The sequence below is a fragment of the Puntigrus tetrazona genome, chromosome 16, assembly GCF_018831695.1.
Source record: "Puntigrus tetrazona isolate hp1 chromosome 16, ASM1883169v1, whole genome shotgun sequence".
NCBI lineage: Eukaryota > Metazoa > Chordata > Actinopteri > Cypriniformes > Cyprinidae > Puntigrus > Puntigrus tetrazona.
Genome location: NC_056714.1, coordinates 17,316,822 through 17,343,391, shown reverse-complemented (window position 1 = coordinate 17,343,391; position 26,570 = coordinate 17,316,822). Strand labels below are relative to the sequence as shown.

General features: G+C 36.9%; 1 protein-coding gene across 1 annotated transcript in view; it reads right to left on the bottom strand.

The window, feature by feature from the left end:
* Positions 1-26,570, bottom strand: part of itga8 (integrin, alpha 8) — a 55,132-nt gene that overhangs the window by 17,078 nt on the left and 11,484 nt on the right. The window contains exons 9-22 of the mRNA XM_043262035.1: positions 26,336-26,380; positions 23,870-23,913; positions 23,131-23,187; positions 22,598-22,650; positions 20,988-21,193; positions 16,690-16,881; positions 11,860-11,905; positions 10,288-10,395; positions 7,692-7,747; positions 6,372-6,526; positions 5,042-5,179; positions 4,719-4,786; positions 4,390-4,537; positions 2,724-2,816 (exon numbers count right to left, since the gene is read on the bottom strand). Coding sequence (XP_043117970.1) covers positions 2,724-2,816; positions 4,390-4,537; positions 4,719-4,786; positions 5,042-5,179; positions 6,372-6,526; positions 7,692-7,747; positions 10,288-10,395; positions 11,860-11,905; positions 16,690-16,881; positions 20,988-21,193; positions 22,598-22,650; positions 23,131-23,187; positions 23,870-23,913; positions 26,336-26,380 — 1,409 coding nt within the window. The remainder of the gene's footprint in view (positions 1-2,723; positions 2,817-4,389; positions 4,538-4,718; positions 4,787-5,041; positions 5,180-6,371; positions 6,527-7,691; positions 7,748-10,287; positions 10,396-11,859; positions 11,906-16,689; positions 16,882-20,987; positions 21,194-22,597; positions 22,651-23,130; positions 23,188-23,869; positions 23,914-26,335; positions 26,381-26,570) is intronic.

The following is a 26,570-nucleotide window of genomic DNA, read 5'->3' as shown; positions in this document are numbered from 1 at the left end:
CCTATTCAGTTGTGATGTTCTGATTTATATTTTATGAGCAGCATAATCTTTTGACCTGCGGTAGTAAACGCAGTCATAAACCTCTCTGCCCTGCCTCCGCTCTCAGTGAGCTGGCACTGTTCGAGCCAAAGCATTTACCAGCTATGCATCAAATTACAGACGAATTACGTTTCAATTGCTTTAACAAGCACTGCAATCCAAACAAACAAAAGAGGAGAGGAGTAAACTGGCTAATAAAGATGCAGGTATGTGTGTCAGATACATAACAAAAATGAATGCCCAGAAACAGGAGAAAGTCAATAATTTAGTAAATAATACTATACAATTAAAAATAGATATTCATTGCCATCTGTGGTTCCATGAAGAAACTCAAAGGAAATTTTAATTGCACAAAAGGTGCAATGTTGCTCGATGAATTAAACGCTATACATGGATTCACAAAACAACTGACCATTGTTATTGTAACTCAGATTCATTCATTTATATCCAGCCAGCTAAGATTTTAGATGTAAATAGCCACTTTTTAGATGTAGAAGCTTTAATAATATGTTCCAAAATATATTATGTCTTGAACTGCGTCCAAGTCACAAAATTTCTCCTACAACTAAAAAAAATAAAGTACAGCTGTATATATCAATTTAGGATAATTATACAATTTAATCTTCCCTACTTTTAATGAAAGGTACATGCTCAGTATGGATGAAGCAGGTATGAAGAGGACTGGAGCCTAATGAACAGTGCACCTGGAGGGCTTTGAGGAAATGGGAAACTGATGAGAGAGACAGAGAGTCCTTTTATAAATGTTATTAAGCTATTCACAATTTTCTACTGGTAGAAATAGCAAACAACAACGATAACAACAAAACACTGTACATTTATTTGTAATTGAAAATAATAATAAATATTCTGGACTATGTGAATATGTGTGTTTGTTTGTGTGTGTATGAGATGCAGGATGCTGTGTTAAGTAGTATATGTGACAGGTCAAGAGTGCATTTTGTGACTGTTATAAGTGCACCCCAGGCTGAGATATTTGGGATTGCTGGAGACGGGTTGTCATGGTAACTGGTAAATAGATGGAGAGTGTGTTTAGACTGAACCTCAAACTGTGTCCCAATGTGTTTACACCCTCCCTTCACACACTCACTCCATCATTCCACTTTTTCTCTCTCCCCGCTGTTTTGTTTTCCAGACTCTCATTAACAATGTTCAACATCAACCTGACAGACAAACGGGGAAGAAAGAGGTAGGGAAGAAAGAGAGAGAGGAGAGAAGGAGAAGAAAACTGCGCAACGCACAAAAAATGATCAAACTATTAACTGTGCAGAAAAAATGTGTTTTCTCTTTAGTCAACACACATGCTCATATCATCGGGGAGACGTATATTTGTCCTTAATGGCACATGAATGAACACATCTGTATAACAGCTACATTCTCGAGGGTCCACGGGGCCAGTAGGCAAGCGGTCTTAAAAAACATCTGGGTTAGTAAGGACATACACAGAAACATAGTTTCCGTCTTTTGGATGGATAGATAATTAAGTGTTCCACAGCAAAAAATATTTCCTTGATATTTTAGTGATTTTTGTGTACAACTAACACGAGATACGACCAAGAATTTCTTGTTTTGAGCCAAAATAGTGAGGTTTATGTTTAAAAAGTGAAAAATGGAAAAACCAAATTAAAAAAAAAACATTATTAAATGTAAATGATAAAGTATAAATTATATATATTTTTATTTCCTAAATTAGACTTGTGTCCAGAGTTTATCTGTTTCATTTATTTATTAAAAACAGCAATACTGTGAAATTATTTATTATTCACATTATTGATAATAGACAGTTTTCCAAAAAATGTAACTGAAAAAAATACTATGGGAGTCAATGGTGACCTGGGTGAGAAAATGATGACAGAATTTTCATTTTTGGGTAAACTGACCCGAATTATCCAAAATTTTGAATGGGTTTAGTGTTTAATCTTTGGTTTCATTAGCAATAAAATATTCAGCTGAATCCTTAGTTTCAGCATCCTGTTTTAGTTGAACAGGATCAAGAGATATGTGTTTATGTGTGTGTGTGTGTGTGTGTGTGCGATTCATCGGCAGGTGTCTCATACAGGGCCCAAAGTCTCAGCAAACTGACAGTGCTGCTAAATATGTGGCTATTAAAGGGCAAACTGATATGTTATCTTACTCTCTTCTCAGCTCTCTAAAATCCTCTGTCCTGCTCATTTATGTTAGTGCATTGAGGGATTCAAGCTGTCACTGAATATATGCAAGTATGCAAGAATACAACCTATGCACACTCATATGAACAAAAGTCCAATATTATGTGTTGATTAATGCATCAAAATCCAATTTATAATGCAACCTAAATATGTATTGAATTTTCAGCGCTTCTGCAAAAAAATCTTTAACTGTTTGAAATGAAGATTGCTGAGCAAGTTAGTTAGGTTTATAGTTTGCTACCTAAATGATAACATATCTGGTTTAATGACACAGACATTTGAGAGAAACCCTATCTCTCCCATGAGTGCTGAGGTTTGTTACCATCAACGTAATGCAAGAAAGCGCATCATTCACCATATGTCTATAATGTAAGCATGTACCACACACTTGCAAAGCCAAGCATTCACGTCATCGTACTACTACTACAGTGTTGTGTGTTTCGCTCACTTCATTCATGCAGACATTACATCATATTAACCAAAGCTGATGGCTCTTACGTTTGTGTCAGCCACCATTGGGTTTCCCAGATCACAAACCACAACTCTGGTGTCATTCTCTGTCCTGTGTTCACAGTTCAGCCGCTGAAGATCCTGAGACAGAGAGAAAAAAAAGATTTCAGCTCTTCAGTATGAAATATAAAACAAAACATGAATGTCTGAGGAACACAAACAGATAATAATTTAAAAAATGTAATAAAGAAATAAAATCACTTAACACAAAACCGGGCAATAATAAACCCAGTCAATAACTAGCATGAGCCAATGAAAACAGGTCTCTGGAGGGTCAAGAGAGATACAGAGGAAAGGAAACAAGAGAGAGAAAATACATGATGTATTCCCTGATAGTAATCACTTCATACATCACTGAGGCCCTCCTCCTGTCGTCTCGTCAACCCCTACATCAGTCTCTCTTTTCCTCCATCTCCCTCCTCTGGCAACCACTTCCTCTCACCAAAACAGAGTCAAACCGTAACCAGTCTGTTCCCAGAAGAGCAGCTAATGTACTTGTGCAAATTGCATTAAGAGCCACTCTCAAACACGTGCTGCAATTACCAGCTATACATTGCATCTGTTAAACTCATAACTGACAGACATAGAGCGATCGGATCTTTTGCGGTTGGTGCCACGGAGCGCCAGTGTCTCATGCGGGAAGACGCAGCGATGCACGAACGACTGACTGACAGACAGCCAAAGATATGAAAAAAGATAAGTGAATGTAGGACTATATGAAATGAGATAAACAGACTGTTAGATCTCAGCAATGCATTACAGAGTACACCTAGACATGAGGCATGTTTTAGACCACGGCTAATAAGAAACTCTACCCATAATTAGATCAACATTCACTGCATTCCTGCCTCATTACTACATCAAAGACACTGTAGAACTCGTGTTTGTGTTTTTAACTCTGAGTCAGAATGGATTACAGATTTAGCATTTTACCATGATGGATTTAACGTTTTTAGCAAATCTGATGTTTCACAAGACCTGAGCTCACATTACACTGTGTCATGACCAGGTGCAATGCAATAAAACGCCGTTTTAGTCTTGAATAGTACAGAATGATCGAACTATAGAGAGTATGATGAATAGATTTTACAGACAGACAGACAGATAGATAGATAGATAGATAGATAGATAGATAGATAGATAGATAGATAGATAGATAAATAGTCTATATTGCATCTAATATTCATACTAAATGCTAATTATTTCTGCACTATAATAAGCAAAATAAACTCATGCAGCTGTTTTCTGGAAGTGAATACAATGAGTGAGTCATAATCCAAACAAAGCAATGAGAGTCTGAGACTAAAATAAACCTTCTATGATCAGAGAAACTATAAATAAAAGACATCATACAAAGTACTTTTGCTAAATGCAATATTAATTAACTTCTATATCCAGTCACCCACACACATAAACACACACACATTAACCGCTTTTGCTCTATTGGGTCAATGAAAGTTAGGGTTAACTACAGGTCAGGTTAAGTCAATAGTCTCCAAATTTGAGCTACAAGGCAAAACTCAAGTTGTTTTTACTGTCTAGTCCTGCTGTGTTACTCTAAAACCCAGCCTTAACATGCATTAGACATTACAGTACAATATATAGTATACATACAGTATATGTACAGTAACAAAGGATAGTGGGTAATTTTTACCTCACGTTTGCGTTCCACACCAATGTAGTCTGCCTCTGGTGGAAGGGTCACACGAAGCTCCGCCTCATATGCCCCCTCGCCCTCATTGGCTGCATTAATGGTCAACATAAGCAAGTTGTCATCCCCGATTATAAGTTCAGTCTGATCCCTATAAAAATAAATGATCAAACCTGCATGTAAAAAACCTCTTATATAAGGCCAAAATCAAAGAATGACTTTCTATAAAACATTACCAAACTGAATAATGATAAAACACTGCACATAAAACAATTGTTAAATGGAACCCACATATACTGTACTGGTGCATTGCATCAGACCCATTGACTCACATTTTAGCAGACAGTTTGAGATCTGGGATGCACATGTTGTCTTCTCCACAGTCCAACAGGATGTTTGCCTAAGGGAGAGAAAAAAAATCAGCTCTTTCCGTTTTTTTGGATTGTTTGTTCACTGAAATGAACTTATGTTTTACTTTCTCTCTACTTAACTATGTTTATCAGGCAAGAAGATGTTGTCATGATTTTCATTTAAAAAAAACAACCTTATTTAAATTCTGTATGTCATGTGGTTCTAATTGAATTAGTAAAGCGCATATGAATGCACACATGCAGCATCTCACAAACAATGCAAAACATTCATGCTGCACGCAGACCTGCTCGTGGTGGAAGGTCTTGCTGTAGTGGTCCAAAATGGGCCGCAGCTGTAGGCCAGGTGGAGGAGAGTTCTGGTCCAGACTGTAGTTCAGTGTCACGCTGATAGGACTCAGTTTATCTCTGAACTCTCCCTCATCCTGCACGCAGATAGACAGACATTGCAAACAGAACTGAATTACTCTTCCTCTCATCCTAGTTTCACCTTTTCTACTCTTTTGATTATCTTCGTCCTTTGACATCAATCTGTTTCCTTTACATGACAGAGAAAAATCCTAGCTGTATGACCATTATTGCCCCTGAGGTCCAAGGGCAGTAAATCTAATTATTTATTAAGTTACGAGGATTTGAAAAAAAGCTTTAGAATAGAAAGGTTGCCAGGCTGTTATAGTGTGATGCTGCTGCATAAAAACACACTCATTATTTGCACACATTCAAATTGTTACCCACACAAATATTTACTCAAAATATTTTTTGCATTTTTTTAGATTCATATATATATATATATATATATATATATATATATATATATATATATATATATATTTTTTTTTTTAATCATGAACTTAAAATAAAAAACTATAAAATAAATGTTTGCATGTAATAGTTATTTAATACAGATGTATATTATAATTATTAAGAATCACAATACGAACATTTTATATATTTAAAATGATCAAATTTATTTTTATGTGTAGGTGTTTATGCTTTATATCTGTCACATAGTATAGCAAAATAATTCAAAATATATTATTATTATTAATAATAATTATTAGTATATCTACTATAATAATATATAATATTACAATAAAATAATGATAATTCATGTTGTTGGATATTTGTTAAAAGAAAATCAAACTTTTTATTTAATAATTATAATAATAATAATGATATGTTAGTAATGATTAATAAATAATGACCAGATGCATTATTCTTATTTAATAATTTCATGTTTCTAATTTCTGTTCTTATGTTGTGCGATGTTGTGCTTTACATCTGTCATGTTGCCTGAGATTTAATAAGTTAAATTGAGTTGGCAAATAGAAGTATTTCCCATGGCCTGTGTGTTAAGACTTAAGACACCCAGACTTCAACTCCTGTGTCACCTCGGCCCAGCAGGGTTTTTGGTCTCATTTTTGAGACGCACTCTCACAGGGGCGTTCTCACATTGCTTATTTCGTCCAGATGAGCCATGTTGCACTAGGAGCTCGGTTTGGCTCACAATTAACTTTCTCATGGGTTCAGTTGTAGTAAAGATAAAAAAAGAATTTATCATGAGGAACGAGGCCAGTTCAACATTGTTCTGTGCTGTGTGTGGACTATAAGGCTCACCCGCAGGTAAACAGAGTAGTTGTGGCAATGCTGGCGGTCCCCTTGACCCACAACCAACTGCTGGCTTCTCTGGTGCTGGTGGGAATCCATGAACAAGATCCTCTTAACTGCTCCGCGCTGCTTCAGCCAATCCAGCTGCAGGTCCATTCTCAGAGCTGAGAGAGAGAGAAAGAGAAAGACAGCCATGCTATTGTTAGCTCCACCTTTTCAGACTCTAATTCCTGCAATTTCTGCTCGGACCAAACAGGTTTTGGACCATAAAAATTGCACGTTCCTACAGGTTAATGACCAGGGCTTCTGAACAACAATCAAATGCTTCTTCCAACAAACGTGTACCTCACACACACTCACACAGCTACACCTGTTCTTTGTCATCTCCGAAACCATACGCACTGATTTTTAACAGGCCTGCTTTCAGAAGTGCTGGGAAAGAGGCTTTTTATTGCCTGTTGGTTTAACTGAGTTTGGCACCTTCTCCATTTTGGCCATTACTGAAGCCACTTACATACAGATGTTCAGCAAGTGCTGAGAGGCACAAACTCACACCGAGCACAACACATAGAAGTGAAAACTATAAAATATCCCTGTCAGCAAGCACCATGAGACAATGTGTATTAGATGATGAAATCATTTTCTTTCATTATTATGCAGAGTGCAGCATGACAGTTCTAGAAGTCTCATTCTTTTTTCCTGTTACTCTGGAAACAACTGTAAAAGCTGTTTGTATATATATATATATATATATATATATATATATATATATATATATATATATATATATTTGTTCATTTTTTGTGAAAGATTGTTTCTATTTAACATAACTGTTTTCTAACGGAAAAGCAAAATTTTCAGCAGCCATTCTGTATTGACATCATTAAAAAAATCACTCCTACATGCTGAATTTTTGCTCATAAACATTTGTTGTTCTGCTGCTTAATATGTTTGAGAAATTATACATTTTGATGAACAGAATGTTCAAAAGCTTTTATTTGAAATATACAATTTTGTAGCATCATACACATCTTTGTCACTTCAGTTTAATTTAATAGAAGTACACATCTTTAAAAAAATGTATAGTAAAAAATTTAAAGTTAATAGTTTTATATATTATGGCCAAACCTGATTGGTGTAAGTCATTTGGGATGCTTTATGGGATGTCTATTTCATTTACTTGCAAGTACCTTTTAACAGATATTTAAAAAAAATAAAAAAATCCATTTCACATATAATTAGCCAAATAAATTTCTTCAAGACATTTGTTGATGAGACTATATCCATTTACCGAAACAATCTATTTGACAGAAAAATAAATGCACTTACCTACATGATCAGGAATACCATTCCCAGAGATCTTTGCACACACATTTACTGACAGACTGAGAGAAAGAAATAAAGAGTGAAAGAGACATTTAGTACACCATAACTTGACATCATAACCTAAAAGCACTGACAACATTTAGGATTGTTAATATGGGTGGAGTGTTTATAGATGGAGCTGAATGGAGACTTGGGACGCTAAGGGACCCTGTGCTCCTCAATATTTAATTACTTAATCGAATTTGCCTTTTTTTTCTTGTCCATCTGTCCTTTCCTTGCTTCATCTCTCTATCCCTCCCTCTCTTTAATAGTCTAGTAATAGAGGCCAGCAATTAGATTGGCCCAAGAGTGACTTCCTGTTGATGCCAGTAAAAAAAGGACAAAACCATTCTCTCATTTTCTCAAAGATCTTATACAAATAATTTATTGTATTTAAAAATTCTAACAGCATTTTATATAAAGTCTAATATGCAAACACATCCACACAAACAACACAGGATGTTCCAGCTATGGGCCGCACAAGTAATTTACTGGAATCTAAAGATGGCAGTTCATTTGCTGCAGGGCTTTTGTGTGTAAAACTAGCCATTCATTTGCAAAGAAACACAAATAGAACAAGGACGGAGGGTTTAAAACATGCTACTCTATCACAAACATGTTGCAAGGTGGGAGCGCATAAAAACGTGCTTACACCTCTCCATCTGGTGCTCAATAACTGTATTTCCGTTATGTTGAACGTGTAATGATATCTGTGCTCAGGGACTCACAACTGCAGTCTTAATGGCCCAAAGGGCCAATCCGATGCATAGCATTCCATATAACCCAAATATGTCTAATCAGAAACACCCCATTAGCCTCCCCCCACACACACAGCATTGAGCGTGTCTGAGTTTAAATTAGCGATAAACAGCTGGATGCTGTGCCTCATGAACAACACGAAATACCCATGAGGCCGTGCTTGATGGAATCCAGCATTGTGCATTGTGCTCTAACCAAGCAAACCCTGCCATGACCCCTCCAGGTAGTGGTACTTTTTAAAACGCACAGCCGAAGTCACGTGTGCGATGTGCAGCGAGAGCGAAGGGAGAGGGAGTATGCATATTTAAGGGAGGAAATGGCTCCACTATACATAATTTAATGATGCCTTGTTAGTTCTCTTCCCCCGTGGCAATGGTAAGCACATAAGCACGCACGTACAAACACTCCACTGCCCGGAGGTTGACCCCCACCGACCCCTGCTTTGACCCCACTGCAACTTTTCTGACTCGGCCGCCCATCTGCCATTTGTAATTACTGCCCACTCCTCAGAGTATTAATGGCACCCTTGTGTGTGTGTGTGGTTTTTTAACATACTTTTACACTCTGCATATATGTAGACAGTTTTTAACATTTAATATATGTCCAAATTAAACTAGAAACAGTTCACAGTCACTTCAATATTGCATATATTGTGCATATATATCAGGTTGAGCGGCCAAACTTGCTAATAGTTTTTTCAGATAAGTCATATTTGAGGACGATGAAAAATAGGCAAGCATTTGGATGTCCTGACCGTTGTGCTGTATTACCACATAGACCAGCTGTTAACGATCTGTCCATCTAAAGACTGCGTGATTTTGCCTTTTTTTTTCTTTTTGGTAAATGACAGATCAGTTTGCTAGATAAGATCCTTATTACTTGGCTGGGATTATGTACAGTCCTTTGAAGCAGCACTGAAACTGCTATTTGGACCTTCAACCCCATCTGTCCTTGTTAAGGTCCAATACATGGAGAAAACTCCTGAAATGTTTACCTCAAAAACCTTAAATTCTTTTAGACTAAAGAAAGACAGACCTGAACATCTTGGATGACATGGGGGTGATTAAATTATCAGGAAATTTTTATTCTGGTAGTGAAGTAATGCTTTAACTTTGGTGGTGTTTTTTTTCATCCTCTGGATCTCTTTAAGCTGTGTTCTCTGTCTTGTTTTGTTTCTCTGTGCTCATCTGTGTGATTCAAAGTTTCTCTCTGTCTCTCTTTATTTCCAACCAGAGTTTGTACATTTATTTTACTAAGCTACTCTTTTGTTATTGCAGAATTCCACACTTTAGTTCTTTCGTTTGTCTCTCCAAAACCTCCAGTTCTTTCTTCCTCTCGCCAACCCTAACACACAGGCACATGCACCCCAAGCAGCCAAACAGATCTGGTATGTTTACGGTCACGGGGCCCAAAAACTGCTTGTGGGACACAATGTCCATCCACACAAGGGGTAAGAATGCAGGGTTGTGTGTATGTTTGCGTGGTTTAGAGGAATGCACTGAGACTTCCAGAAACACTTAGTTTTACCACAGAGAAGGACAAAAACTGCTGTAATGTGGTACTACAGACCACATGGTTTTAAACCTCCCAGTCAGTCATAGCTCTTTGGCCCAGACTGCTTTGGTTTACCCTTAACCAGGACTAAAGATCAACATTTCTGTCCCACCAGCCGAACACTTCATCAAGAAGAGATAAATCAAAACATGAACTTTAAATGTTTTTGTTTTTGTAGTACATAAAAGTCACTCTTTGCGTCAGTAACTTCAGTAACTAGCACTGAATAATTGTGGCTGACACTTACCAGGTTACCATGTCATCAGAATTGGGTATGCGGCAAGACTTGTCCTCAGGGTTGAGAATTCTGGGTGTCAAAATCAGCTGAGCGTCCACCGTGACCACTGGTCTTGCTCTAGTATTGAGAGATAATACAACGGGATAATAAATAGTAAATTACTGATGTAATTAATATGATTTTTTGAATGGGAAGCTGAATTCAGAGCTGCACATAAACATTAGAAAACCATTAAATTAGACTCTTTAACGTCTAAATAAATTAATGTACATTTCAGTTCACAACAAGTTTTAAATATGTAAGGTGATGTATTTACATTTGAAACAGGATAATCAATGTAAACACTGAGGGGATCAAGACTTTCATGCCATTTTATTAATCTTATCTATTATTATTATCTTAGATATTTAAATGTGAATACTAGTTCGCAAAAATTTCATTTATACATTTTTGTTTGTTGGTTAACAATATGCGATAGTTCTTTCAGGAAGGTAATAAAAAGACTTGTTTTTGTTATTGTTCACAATATGACCAGGAACGTGCATTTATAAAGTAAAATATTAATATCAATTTTGTTCGCAAACATGAATATCAAAATGTCTGATAAGAAGAATTTTCAATTAGCTTAAAACGAATTGTAATTTCTCAGGATGACTGTTTCAGTAATATCTGAATGAACATTCCACGCACTCTATTACATAAAGATTCACTTACAGAACATTTAACTAACAGAAACTAAACATTCAGAGCCTTATTCTAATAGAACATCAGACAGGCTGAGTAAATGAGAACTTAACATGAGGTCAGTCTCTGTTCTGCTCCGATCTCGCTTTCAGCCTGTTGAGACTAGCACTCAAACTGGATTAACAGTGGAAATGTTAGCTTACATAAATACACCAGAGCCCACTACAGATAATCGCTTTAACACTGACACCAAAACACTGCTAGTGCGTGAGGGTGTGTGCTGGGACATGTTAATGTGTCTGTGTGTTTTGGTGGCTTTGAGGCAGGAAAAAGGGACTATTTTGAAACATTTCTGAGGGAAACCTGATCTAAAACACCCAAGCGAAGTCTCGAATACCCAGACTGGACATGCCACAAGTCTGTATACTGTTCGCTGACAACTCAAGCTAAGGAATTCCTCATGAATGCATTATGAAACCAGACATTTCAATATTTTCTGTTATGCAATTTGAAAATGTCTTACAATTGTATGATAGAACAAAGAAAAAAAACTTCATATGTATTAGGTTTCCTTCCAGCTAAACCTCAAACACAGGTGTTTTCTGTGCCGTTTGCTCTAATGGGGAAAGCATGTGTGTAGAAAACTGAGAGCTTAAGCCAGAAAAAATATGTGATGCTACACACAAACAAACTGTTACATATATATTTATACACCTGTTACATACATATAAAATTATATATATTTTTGCTTTTCAAAATCATTTGATCAAAAATAACTCCTATTGAGTTACAACGTTTTATGCAGCAGGACACAAATGAGTATTCATAATAATTTTTTTTTTAACATTTTGACAATGTTGAATTAATATGGTGTATATAAAGTGTACGATTTCTCACCTGTAGGCCACAACTTTACTCACTCCAAATGCACCGACCAGCAAATCTATAAAAAAGAAAGACATATACTTAGAGCTGCGGGACGGACACAATATGATACAGAAAAATGTGTGTTGCAAAAGCAAGAGGAAGAAAGAGAACGAGTGGCTGGATCATAAAGCTTCAAAGCACACTGCAGCTGGAAGTGATTTGGGTCTCCAGCAGACTCCATCAAAGATTCGTCGACCCGTTTCTCATTCTACTAGCCTTGAATCTTACATCACCTGCCGTCCCTGAAAGGAGAACGTGTGAGGCTTTAATCTCATTCTACTCAGAAGTGCACAGAGCCACATCTGATTAAGGTGAAGGTAAATACGGCACACTGAATAGTTTCCCTCTTCTTTTAATGAAAGTGGGCATGATAAACCTGACTTTCGACCCATATGAGATTTTAATGTGATGCAGTGAAGGAGTTGTAATGTAGTTTAAATAAACCAGGGCCTTCACAGTATTACACAATTAGGTTTAATAAAAGCAATGTGATCCGATCCCTAATGTGAAGTAAGACAAACCAGCTTATGCCACAAAATGCGACAGAATTAATCAAACTATCTATCCATCTATCGACATGTAATTTTTTTTTGTTTACATGAGATGTTCTGCATAACATAATGTACCTCCTGATCCCATTTTTCTCTCTTCCTTAGTGTATGATAATAATACAGGCAACATACATCTAGATATTTAAATAATTTAACATAACAAAAGTAGCATTCTTACTAATTCTTAGGTACTCCTGTACCTGAGATGAAACTGTGGAAATATTGGCAGTGTGTGTGTGTGTGTGTTTGTAGTCTTTTGCTTCCTCTGTGGCCTCTGTTAAAGCTATAACCATTCATTCATCTGTGACATCTCATTAAACTAGTATGTATAACTGAACCAATATAAATGATAGCAAAAAAAGCAGATTCTGACACCCGCTCAGACTATATTACAATATTAGACATTTGATTTCTTTGGTGGTGAAATAGTTTTTGTGATAGAAGTATAGAATTTCTAAAAACGAATCATTAAACTTTAACCTTCACACAAAGTCGGTTTCATTTGGTCTTTCATCAAGCTTGAGCAAAAGAACACTTCCTCTTCTCAGTTTATGAATTGTACTAAGCATTAATAGGAAGGAAGAATACAAATCGGTCCTGGAGGGATGCTTTCAGTCAGGCAAACTCAGAGACTCATATGCAGGAATGTTCCAGAACAGCTCCAGCACCCTAATGAGTGCTCAGAGACTGCGGCTTTGATTCTTGTTTCACTGAGGTTGATCACTGGCTTCTCGTTCCATCAGGTCCTGCCTTCAGGAACGAGACACCCTTGGCAAAGATCCCACTGTAAGCCAGAGTCAGCAGTTTTTGGTATTGTGACAGAAAACACACCTCGAACACAACGGACAGAAACATACACACACTTAAGCAGACTGACAGACACACGCACACCCCGAAGGCCTGAGCTCTCACCTTGTATCTGTGAGGCAGAGATGATGACAGAATAATTCAATCTATTACATTCTCACATCTGGAAAGTCCGTTTGTGCTCACTTTGAGCGACTTCCTCAGAACGGCAGTGAGGTGTAAATGTGTGTGCGTGCAACAAGAGTCAACCCCAAAATATTCAGGTCGAACCCTCTGGCCACCACAACACAGAGGTCTTAACCGCACGAATAGGTTAATAGGAGGAGGAAAGATTGAAGGAGGAGATGGAAGAAGCTCAAGCACTTAAACTTTAATGACGATAGAGTCTGTTATAGTCATCTTCATCCTCTAGCCAATGAAATGTCGGACCACAGCCAACTAATGCAATCCTTTCTTTTACCTCCAGCTCTGAATTTCTCTCTCATTTCACCTGACATACAATCACACTTCCATCCATTTCTTTCTTACCCTCCAAAAAAATCAGAAACTAACTCCTCCCTGTAGATGTCTGGATGGAAATGTTCTTAATCGGATTGGGAGTAAATGCAGAGTTTGGAGGGCTCACTAAAGGGATATAAGGTGCCCACCCAAGTTATCAAAACATTTCTAATGGGTCCTGAATGTAACATCAGTTTCACACAGAAACAGCATATGTTTTTGGAAGTAATATAATATAGAAATATAGTGTAAAGGGGAATTCTGTTCACAAATCTTTCCATTTTTTTCAGCATCAGAATGACAGATTCTAATTCTCTGTGTTACTATTTGTCATTTTAACTGTTTCTCAAATAATGCAATTAATAAAGTAATTGTTTCCAAATTTGCAAAGGGTGTCTGTTTTGTGTTCTGTCTGAGAACAATGCCTGAAGCGGCGAACAGGAAATGCAAAATACAAAATCTCCACTGCTGTTGAAGCAGGTCATGATGAATGACCCTTCACCTTTGACTTAAACCCTTTTTGTTTAACCACAAAGTTCACGTTAACCCTCACATTAACCCCAAAGCACACACACACAAATGAAAATACAGAAAAGGCAGGAAAGGTAACCATGTGTGCTGATTTATAACATATAATGAATAACAGGCTTTTTTTGGAAACAAAATAGTTTTCATAATCTATGTAGACATACTGTCGAGCAAGTTTTCAGAAACAAGCAATAGTTTTTCATTCTCAGAACTGGGGAGTAACTAGCTACATGTAACAGATTTACATTTTTGAAAAGTAATCAAATTTAATTAGTTTCTTTACTTATTGAATTGTAAAAACTTGTAATCTGTTACCATACATATCCAAAGTAATCTTCCCAACACCGTCTATCCTGAACATGAAATTGCTGCGCAATAAGATAAAGCCACAGCCAACCAGAAAATATTTGCTACTTATAATTCTCACAAAAATTACAATTTTGTCCATCAACCTAATGTTGTTCTGTCCCTCACCTGAATGACTTCTAAGATATTCTGTAGAATGATAGAATATACTATTATTTGTCCTGCTGAAGTAAGAAAGTTGTACTGCTTTGGAACAACATGAAGTGCGTAATAATTTTTTTCTTTCTGTCTTTATTGTACAATTATAAGGAGTGTGATTTTGGGCCAATGAGATTTTATAGTGGATGAAGCTAGCCAGTAGAACAACAGACCAAGCAAGTTAAAAAAGTTCTGTAACTTATTTCAGTGAGGAACAAAACAAAGTGATTTTCATCTAAATGAACTGAAGAAAGTGAAAAAAACATGTAAAAATGTACATGCACACATTTCAATGATATACTCAGAGGCCAATTAGAAGATTCACACTGATCAAAGATTACTAAGATCATATCTCTAAAAAGCTGCAATTTATCCATTTCGAGAATAAGAGACCTAGGAAAACCTGTTTTCTGTCTCTCGTTTTGCTTTGGGTCTGTTCAGCATCATCGAGTGTGCGTATGTACACCTGTGCATGATCGCTTTGCCGTCCATTGAAGGTTTTCATGTATGGAAAAGATCTGCTTTTATTAGAGCATATTTAAGATGACAATCCTGTCGCCATGAAAGAATAAACACCCACACACTCTCCCAACACACACATGTGCATTTAAGCTGCCTGCCCATCTGACTTCCCGTCTCTTTAAAGAAAGCATGTGACAGCATCTGCTTTGATGATTTTGTACAATGCCATTAAAAAATGAAAGAGGAGATTAAAGGAGAGAAAGAATGAACACACTGCTCTGTTTTTGGCTGAAACAGGCTTGAGGCATTACAACAGAGTTTAGCTTTAGAAACACACTGAATGTTTTTGCAGTTTGAATGAAACAATTATTTCATATTTCTGATAGTCAAAACAAGATTATGGCGCAGCTGTGTTGGATTGTGAGAACATGTTCTTCAGAAAGCTCTGGATATTCACTCTGGCAGTTCAAATCAATATAAACTAATCCACAAACACCATGTTGTGATGCCTAAACTAATAACCTCATGACATTTTTCCATTTTTCAACAGTTCTAGACCTTAACAGGAAAACAAGACTTTCACCTGCATGCAGGCCAGTTCAGAACATATTCTAAATAAAAAAATTTTTGTATGGACACGGTTTAATACATTATGGCATATTTGTATATAAACACTTTAAATGTTAGATTTCATCCACAATAAAGCAATTATTACTCTTTTTTTTTTATGAAATGTCGCGTGAAAGAACTAGAGAAAGAACCAAAATGGCTTGAAGAACCAGAGTTGAACCCTTAAAACTTCATCTGGAGCCCAGTCAACATCTGCCACACAACAATCTGTCACACACACACACACACACACACACACACACACACACACACACACACACACACACACACACACACTATAAATAGCTTGTTCAGTCACCTGCAAATATTTATCTCCACAGTCTCAAATGACTTCATTTAAAGTATCTGAATGTTTAATAAGTTCTGACCTTCTCAGGTAAACTCCAAAATCACTGTACTTGATAAAAATAAGCTGAAATATCATTCATAAATTTAAGATTTGATGTGGCTCAGACAGCAGAGAGCATCAGAAATCACATGGATTTCATCACGCACTGCTAAAGATTGTTTTCCATAAAAACATGATAAATAAACCACGAGAAACATAGTAACGAGGAAAATATGCAGGAACAATAACCCTCCATAGAAGGAAACAAAGAAAGACAAAGAAAATACCAAGAAATGAGTGAAAACACTTGCACACATTTGTTAAAAAATGACCCATGGACTGACCAACAGTGTGACTCAACCTGGATGTCTTAGTCTTTCATTCCTCCTACATCTGATCTCCCTGGCTTACATCAGTTCCTAAGTATGATTGTCTTAGCAGAAACTTGCGTAAACAGAGAGAGGAAGAGACTGAAAGTTTTTCTTTACTCACCAGGGTACTGGTTGTTATCGAGGTCAGAATCTCCACGCAGGGTGAATCCAAAGCCTGCTGGGATGGCGGATGAGGCCCAGTCGCCTTTTAGCACTTGAGATGCCTGTGACATCAGCCCAGATTTTTGCCCGTTATAGATAAAGACCCTGCCACCACGATCCTCTCCTGCGAACGGAGCTCCTATTGCCACATCTGAGTAAGAAAAAATATAGAAACAATATTTTATCAATAACAGCATATACAAGACGTATAACCTATTTGTTTCCTCACACAGCCTGCCTATGGATGCCTGTTTCTTCTTCCGAGTTATAAAATAATAATTGCAGTTCATAAAAAGTTAAACTGATTGATTGCAGAATGAATTGTGGGATTTAAAGTCTTGACTGTGTTATAAAGTCACAATTATAGGGAAATAATGTTTTAATAGTAAGATATAACGTCTCAAATCTGATAAATAAGAGTCAAAGTCATAAATTGTGAAGAGAGAAGCTGAAGTTGTGAGACAATGTTGCAATGTGAATTCTAAAGTTGCAGTTGATAAGGATAAAATCGTAATTTTCAGATATAAAGGTGTGATGCAGGACAAAGTGTAAATCTCCATTGAGATATAAAGTCACAATTCTGATGCATAAAGTCACAATGTGACATATAAGAACTGAAAATTACAGTGTGAGATATAAATTCCTCATTGTTAGATATAAAATCTCAATGTAGAGTCTAAACATCATATAAAGTCACAATGTGATATATAAAGTCTGATCTGAGATAAAAAGTCACTTTTTGAGATAAAAGCATGATGCTGCAACTGTGAGATATGAAGAGATATAAAGAGGTTTTGATTAAAAAAAGTTTTGTATTCTGACATAAAAACTGTACCTATCAGATCACCAGGATTCACATTAAGTTTGGAACTGATCCATTTTGTCATTTCTAATTTATTATTGATCATTTCAGTGTTTTGATATTTTGGAGAGGAACAGAGAGATGCTTTCATGTGGAAGAACAGAGGATGCTGCTGAAAAGAATACAGATGATTTACACAAAGCTCCTCAGGGAGCGACTGCTCTTTTCTCTTCGGCACTGAGGGGCTATTACAGAACAATAACAGACTCATGCACAAGCACAAGTCCAAGTCCACTACTGCATGGCCAATAAATCTCCAGGGTAGGGTTATCTGTTCAAGTGTTCCTCCTGCCAGAAGCGCTGCTCAAGTCATTAACCTACATTTGGGCAGCAGCACACGCACATGAGGGGAAAACTAAAGAAATAAAGAAATGCTGACCCAGACAGAGATGCCCACTGAGGGGCAGAAAGGCAGAGGAACAGAGCGACTGAGGGGATGTTAAGGAAATAAGCTCTATAAAGATCTATGTCAGGGATATTCACATTACTTTGCTTTAGGGCTGATGTTAAAAAATGACAAGGGGTCACTGAATTATCTGGTAATAGTAATGATATATGGCTTTCATTTGGTTTAAAAGTGCATATCAGCCTCGTATATTTATCAAAACAGTACTGGAACCTCTTTAAAAGACCCTTTTCACTCAAGTGAAAAGGTCGACCAAGTGAATTTAATCGTGACATGTTATTTGCACATAAATTCATTGATAAAATTCATAAATGCTTCCAGTATGCTACCTTCAGAACAGTGCGTGTAAGCAACAATAATGAAAAATATACTGAGGGATAAAAAGGACACTGACAATGTAGAGTAGGTTATTTCTGTTTTAAAATACTAAAATAATATACATTTTGTACTTTTTTAGAAATTCAAACAATAAATACCATTTTGTGTCTCTTTAATGTTTAGTGACAAATCACTGTATGCTTTCATTTAATTTAATTTACTATATAATCTAATTTTTATCAGCCATTATTATTAGTATTATTATTAGAATTTGGTCCATGTGCATAATTCATAATTGGTGTACACAGCCTTTCTGAATATAAAGTGTTTTTGTCCTGTTGTGTCACTTGGTTGTAGTGTAGACATGGAAACTGCAACTGAAATGTAAAAAACCATAATGTTGTTGAGGATAATTATGTCTGCTGATAATCTCAAGGGGAGCTGAATTTCGCCTATAGCCTAACTCTAATGAAAACAACTGACAAACTCCACAGAACTGACAAAAACAATGGGATAAAAGGATACAGAATATGGAAAGAGAGAGAGCCCATGACTAATAACAGATCTGAGAGGAATGTGTGCTCATGGAAATCTTCTGAGCTAAGCAAACCGTTCTGAGGTAGACGGGAACGAAAAGTTTAATTAGACTTAGAAAAATAAAATCATCACCACAAGAAAGCGCTCATTTCCGTGCACAGGACCACCGCGCGCGCGTTTGTGAGTGCATTAGCGTATGTAATAATGCTCTGTTTCACTATTTCTCTTGGGCGAGTTCCTCTCTATAAATATCCGTCGCGTGTTGTTGGTGATTTTTGATCATTTCCTTTTCCTGTTTTCTAGCAGTGGGCACAGTAGCTGGCACAGTGCCCAAAGACCCCCAACATTAACAGTCAGACTGTCGACGAAAAAAGAACAGCATAATATATATGAGACCGAATTCATTATGACACTTTACAAGATGCTTAATTGTGTGGCTTGGCCTTAATAGACTGCATACATATACTACATGCCACAGTGGAGGGAAACAGACATTTTACAGACATAAGAAACCACTGGGTCCAAAAATAACACACATGTACTGTAAAGTCATGGCCTAATCTCATTTTCTGGACCTAATGGAATTCTAAATATAAGCTCTTAAGTACTTTGTTAAATGTACTTTCGTTAAAAAGATTTTCCCCCAAATTGTAAAAAAAAATGAAGTCTCCAACAAGCAACACTAAACACCACACTACAGACTGTATAGCCACACACATCACTGTATCCTCTCAAGAAGCAAATCCATCCGGAGGCAACAGTGCAACAACAATGAACAAACAGAGCTCAGAACCAAAGAAGCCAAGCTATAAGACAGAATAATTAATTCAGCAGAAGTACAGAAGCACAGAGACACTGTGACAAGAGTCACTTCATCACACCAGTGCAGCCATATGGCTGGTGTAACAGAGATACAATGTGTGATATCAGATTCATTATGACCATATCAGTTATTGATTAAGTCATTATTCTCCAAAACTCCAAGGCAGCCTCATCTCATAATGTGATACTTTTACATATCCAGAAAAAATGAGTCAAGACCTACAGTATAAGTAATCAACAAAATGAACCCCTGGATAAATCAAAGTGGGTTTTGTTACCATAGAACTCAGACACATTATATAGAACATTTGAGCCTCAGTTGTAAAGTCTTATATGACAACATCCTTTTCGGAAATCAGAGAATCGGGTGGCTTACATCTCATGGATGGGTATCATATTTTCATTCACATCAAGTGTCATTTTAAAATTACACTGACATATCAGATCTTGTTACAGTAACATATGGAACTGATTCTTAGAGTGCACATGTGCACACACGCATAGGCCTACACACACACACACACACACACACACACACAGTGACCAGCACAACAGAAAACCTCTGTCTACAACTCTTCTCAATCTGTCTGTAGTGATGGAGATGACCTGTGGCTGATTAGTCTAAACTCCACCCATGAACACCTGGCTTTTTTCAAATGCAGAAAGATCTCTTAAAAATCATGGTAAATAGAGAAATGCTGCCATGACAACATAATTAGTGATGATCAAGACAGAAACTGAGAAACAGGGTTCAACAAATGGGATTTTTTTCTGTGTGCCCAGGCAGGCCAAAATTTTCTAAATGTTCAATTTCAGTTTTAAGTCATAATTTTGTAGGGGCGAATTTACAATTTCTAAACCTTTTTTTAAAATAAATGATTTATTATGTCTATGACAGTATTTAATATACATTTAAATCATATTTAAATTAAAGTATTGTAGATTTTTCAGTCATACACATTTTTTGTTGACCTTTATTTATTTATTTTGCAATACCAGTGGTTGAATAGCAACGGGCATATAAACCACATAACCACACACCACAAACTCAACAAACACACACACACACACACACACATAACAGAGTGGTTGACACCCAACTCTTCACAGGAAAATGCACACAAGGGCACCGAATCACTAATTTTACCCTTCCCGACTAGCTGGAACTGTACATTTCAAGCGTGTGATAGATAGACAGGATATCCTACAGAAAAAAGACAAGTAGGAAATGGGTGTATATGTAACCTCTTTCTCACTGGCCTTGGAAAAACTCACGGAAGACAACACTATGAAACTACATTAACACACTTACCAAGGTAGCCATCCTGGTTGATATCTCCGAGAGGGGCGATGGCACTTCCATACCGGCCGAACAGGTGCGTGCCAGTGAGCGTGACTGGAGAGGAGAAGAGAAGCACGTCCTCTTGCAGGTACAAGTACACACGGCCCACCTCACGAGGTTTACTCTCAAACTCACGGTCCATGTAGAGTGGAGCTCCAACTAGCACATCATCTAGCCTGTGCATGAACATAAATTCACAAATCTGACACGGACACCTATAGGTTTCGAATTTTTGAAGGCCCACAAGTAACATAAAGTGTACACATATTTGTTTTGAAGATGCTTGACTTGGAAACTGAATGGATGGTTAACAACTGAATGAAGACCTGCAGCTTTATAGTGCATGTTTGAAGTCAAAGTATCATACAGGACGCCACCCTTGAGGTTTCAAGACAGCGATATATACAAGGAGGTGCACCACTGAACCGCTGTAAAATATGAGCCATCAGAGAAGACAAAGACAGGCCAGCGCATGACAGTATCATGGCGGGGGATAAAGCATAAATCTTATAAATGCTGATAATATAAAACAGAGACATTTTGCTTGGAAATATGGATTTAGGAGTGTGTTTTGGACTGCGGGAGGACTGATGGAGGAATACCAAAATGTTCCTACAGTACGGAACAGGGCATTCTGAGAATAACCTGGACTAAAACCAATAAAGATGGTGGCGGAATTCCAATGATAAAATGGAATGAAACATTGTATAAAATTCACATTTGCCCTTTGCAGACTTCTCAGATCTAAGATAACAGGTATTACTAAGCTATGTATGTTATTTGATATCTAAAAATAAATCTCTGTGATTTATACGTTTCAGCATTTAGTAGCCAAAAAATAACAGAAACGTTGCATCGATTTCAACACTAAAGACTGATTGGCCCTGTTTCCAGCAAATGAGCCATTTCAACAGCTATAAGTGTAATGAGCTATAATTCACTCTGTACATTGGTCATTGCTGGTGTATCATTTAACCGCTCTTTCTTTGTGCATACTGCTGTTTTACTCTGTATTCAACTATGTACCGTTGGTAAGGAAGCCTTTCGGTTAATGGCATAAACATATGTCAGCATTTCAGACATAAGAGAAGGAGCTTTGGCGCTGATGTGTCAGCAAAGTTTTCTATCCTCATAAGACCAAATTAGAAACAAATTTTATACATATCATATTCTCTCCTGGACGGTATGAGCATTTAAACAAGGGTCAAGTAAACCAGAGCTTAATACACGAGTCAAAATAAGCCAAAGCCTATATAAAACCTCATGGCCCCATTTATATGATTTATATGGTCCAAGTTCTATTTAGTTCTGAATACACCTTGTAACTAAATACAGCGTGAGCTGGTAAATTCAATTAGCTCTAAAACGAATAATACGGACAGATAATAAAGCCTTGATTCAATGCAGACAGACCATGAGGAAGACCTAAATACTACGACTACAGAATGTGCTTTTTTGAGAAGCTTTTCATGGGGATAAACATATGAACTTCATGTAAACAGATTTACCACATTTACCACGACCTCTGACACAGAACAACACTTACATTTCATTGGACATTAATTTTAATGTTGACTTACCCATCTCCATTTAGATCAGTCACTGCAACAGTGTATCCAAAATAAGAGGCCATCTGCCAGAAAAAAACCAATAACAAACACATTCAATTTAGACAGACATAACTATATTAATTAAATAAAATTGTGTTTTTCTTGGCTGTGGAAGGGAAAACTTAAAATAACAATAATAATAATTTAAAAGAAATGTTTGTGTTCAATTTCTATTGATTATGGGGCCATTGAAATCATCAAATGATAAAGCGCATGCACCCAGGTGTGAAGTGCAGTCACGCTATCATTGTCTAAAAAAGCCATTTTACCTCTCTGTCTAAAAATACAGAAGCAGGAGTATACATGTATAAATGTATAAATGAATAAAATACAAGTATGTCAAAATGTGGCTGTCTGTTGCATTTTCCACAACTTAGAACTGACCCACAACTCCTGCAAATAAGTCATAGCGAACAAATAGCATGTTTAACTACAAAAAACATCAAATAAATATTTTTAAAACTATAGTCAAAAACAAAATCAAATGTCGGACGGTCACTCACCTGCTCCCCAGTAAAATTCTGAATAAAAGTCAGGTTTGTCGCATTGATCACAGCCACCTATAATAAGAGAAGAGTCAGATTGTATTAGTGCTAATAAAACACTGTTTCCATTCATGACAGATCGCCATGACTCTGATGTACTGCAGGACTTGTGTATCTGACCACATGTCTGTCCTCCACTCCAAACCAGAGTGATTTTCCTCATGTTAGGCATTTAGCGCTCTAATAATTACATCCAGATTGATCTTAGTGGATGTTTTATGGGACACGTACGACTGAGATCCTAAATCAAACAAAGCCACATATGGCTAATACCCAAGAATATAACATGCAGCATGAAAAAAAGATTCAAATGTACTGTCTGTCTCACAAACCTCCCATCTAGCTGAATATGATTCTGTTTAATTTAGGGCCAAAGGGGACACCCCTACAACCTAGATGCTACAGCCCTAATTGGGAATTCCTTCTTAAGACTTCAAATCACATCCAGATGAGAAACTCGCATGCACTTACACAAGTGACGAGGTTTTACCGGAATACCAGTCTTTGCAAAACATACAGCTTTTTTGGTTTATTTGAACAAACAAATGTCTCAATTTTAGTACAAAGGTAGTGACTAACCTCTTGAACATTTCTCACATTCTTCCTTCCCCCTTGACCTTTCCCTCTGACCTTTGATTCCATATCTTACCGTGACAGAAACACAGGAAACAAAGTCTGTTTAGGACTGTATACTTACATAACCGAAGTTGTGCGCCCCTCGAGGTACCCCTGCTACCAGTTCTGCATTAGAGGACATAAGAAAAGCATACAGTAAACATACCTGGGATATTTACATATGCATCAGCAGGTTTATATGTCTTAGGCTCGCAGAGTTTGAAGAAACAAATGATGTGCTTCAGTACGCAACAATAATAAAACATACACTTTTCTTGTTTTGGGAGGAGTGTGTATGAGTGAATGTTTCCACGCTCACAACCACTTATCTAGCGCATCTCAGGCTAAACAGTGAGGTGTTGTTAATCTCGTCTCCGTCAACCCCATGCCAGTCACTCATTTATTATAAATATTTAAAAGAGAGAGACAGAGAGACACATAGTGGAGGAGACAGAGGCTGTCTGAGGCCTGATGGATGATCTTGGAGATAGTGATGTGGTGGGAGGGTTTGCGGTTGTCTGTCGGATCTGTCCCACCCACTGAGATCGGAGAGGGACCGTTCAAAAGTCTGCCTTGTTTCTAACTCGAAATCTCCCAGTGAACCTTTACAGCCCCGTTCGTCGCCCTCGACCCTTCCCCCCCCCGTCACCTCAAATTTCCCGCCTTCCTTGACCACAAAGTGTGCCACAGCAAAGGCCATGAATGAAACTCTGACAAAAGGAGATCATCATGTCTCTCCTTTCTGGATTCAACACTAATCCAGACCAGAAAGAACATATGTCTGAGAAAGACGGAGAGGAAATTCTGGGAAGAATGAAGCGAAACCAGTGACAGAAACAGTGATTATTTGTGCATGCTGTCTGCATTGTTTTAATGTCTGTTAACAGAACACATATGCCCACCAAAAACGGTGCTGATCATAATTTTGTCACCATTTTCTGTATTGCAGGTCAGTTTTGAGTGATAACATCTGCATGACACAGGAGACTTCTGCAGTCTGTCATACTTTATGATCATCATTTGATGAATTACTGCGGTCATGATCAGTACACGATATAAACGTTTGTCATTTTAACAGAAAAAGATGTACATATGTGACCCTGGACCGAAGAAAAAAACAGTCATAGGTAGCATGGTATATTTGTAGTTAAAAGTATTTATTTTTATGCCAAAAATCATTAGGATATTTACTAAAAATCATGCTACATTAAGATATTTTGTAAATGTTTTAAATTAAATTAATTTGGACAACTTTAAAGACTATTTTCCCATTATTACATTTTTTTTTTTTTTTTTTTTTGCATGAGATTTCCTGATTTTCCAAATTTTTGTTTGTATCTCAACAAATATGTCAATATTTCAAAAAATGTACCCATATGACTGGTTTTGTGGTCCAGGGTCACATATACAGGAAAAATTGTGAATGTATTAACATCACATTATATGTAACTTTGCAGTAAACTTTTGCAGTTTGGAAGTAAACTTTTAACATAAAAATTAGAGTATCATACAAATCATATTCCATCAGTTTTGTTTCTTCTTAATTGTACATTAGGGTGTTAATTGTTTTATTTTCTGTTAAGTCAAGTTCACTTCCACAACACAATAGACATAACTTTAAAGCAGCTTTACAGGAAAACATGATGTTAATGTTTATAATATCTTGTTATATCCATACCTTATAGTCACATTTACCAGATTAGAGCTGGGTGATAATTATATGTAGTTAATAATTATTGCATTATTTAGTTAATATTTATTGCATTATTTTAGTGTCATAAGCTTTACCACAATGGTGTTTGGTCTTTGTATCACCCAGTGCAAGTATGCAAGTACCATTTAAGCATGTTTTATGGACAGACCACTTGCAACTTTGATTCATTATGTGGCTTTCAGTGGTTTTCTAACGGGCTTTGTCTTTACAATGTAGAAAATGTAAACAAACTTTTACAAATTTAAATGTGTACTTTTCAATTAGATGCACTCTATTACACAGAATAATAATTCAAACAAGATTATTCTATACCAGATTTTAGTCTGTTCAAGTTGGCCTGTGGGTGGTTGGTAAATAAGTTGCAGGGCTTTACAGAACGGTACTGTCTGATAGATAGGTAGGCTAATGACTGCTTATGAGTCAATGTGGGCACACGCATGTGTGTGTGTGTTAGAGAGGGATGACAGACTGCAGATGGGCTGTTTGTCACTGGGTGGCATGTCAGGGACAGAATCCTGAGAGTGCTCTGTAATTATGGTCTGAGGCTGAAGGGTCCGATCAAAGCTCAGTAAGCAACAAATCCACACAACAACCGCACACAGAGACAGAGCTCTGTCTCATGCTCTCACATTAATACACAAACTCTACAAAAGATGCAGAGGTTTGTTTATGTGTTTACTACTTATGATTAGAGAAGAAGATATTTTAAACAATGTTCTGTCTACGCACAATGTTCCACAGAAACAACATGATGACAGAAGTATAGAATTATTATTTTGAACTATTCCTTTAATGTGTATCAATCGCGTATATAAACGGTTTAAAAGTTCTTACCTTGTTCCGAATCCCCTGTGAACTCTCCGACCGCTACAGAATAACCTACCAGACACAGAAAGAGAAAACCAAACATAAAAAACAGGGAGAGGAACAGTTAATGCAGCTAACCAAAGTTGTGTCGGTTTAAAAACGATGTTTATTTAGGTTGGTTTTATCTCCTCGTTTTATTGTTGATTGCACTATTATCGTGACGGTCCAGCTGTGGTGATGATTACTTAGAGTACAGGGAAAA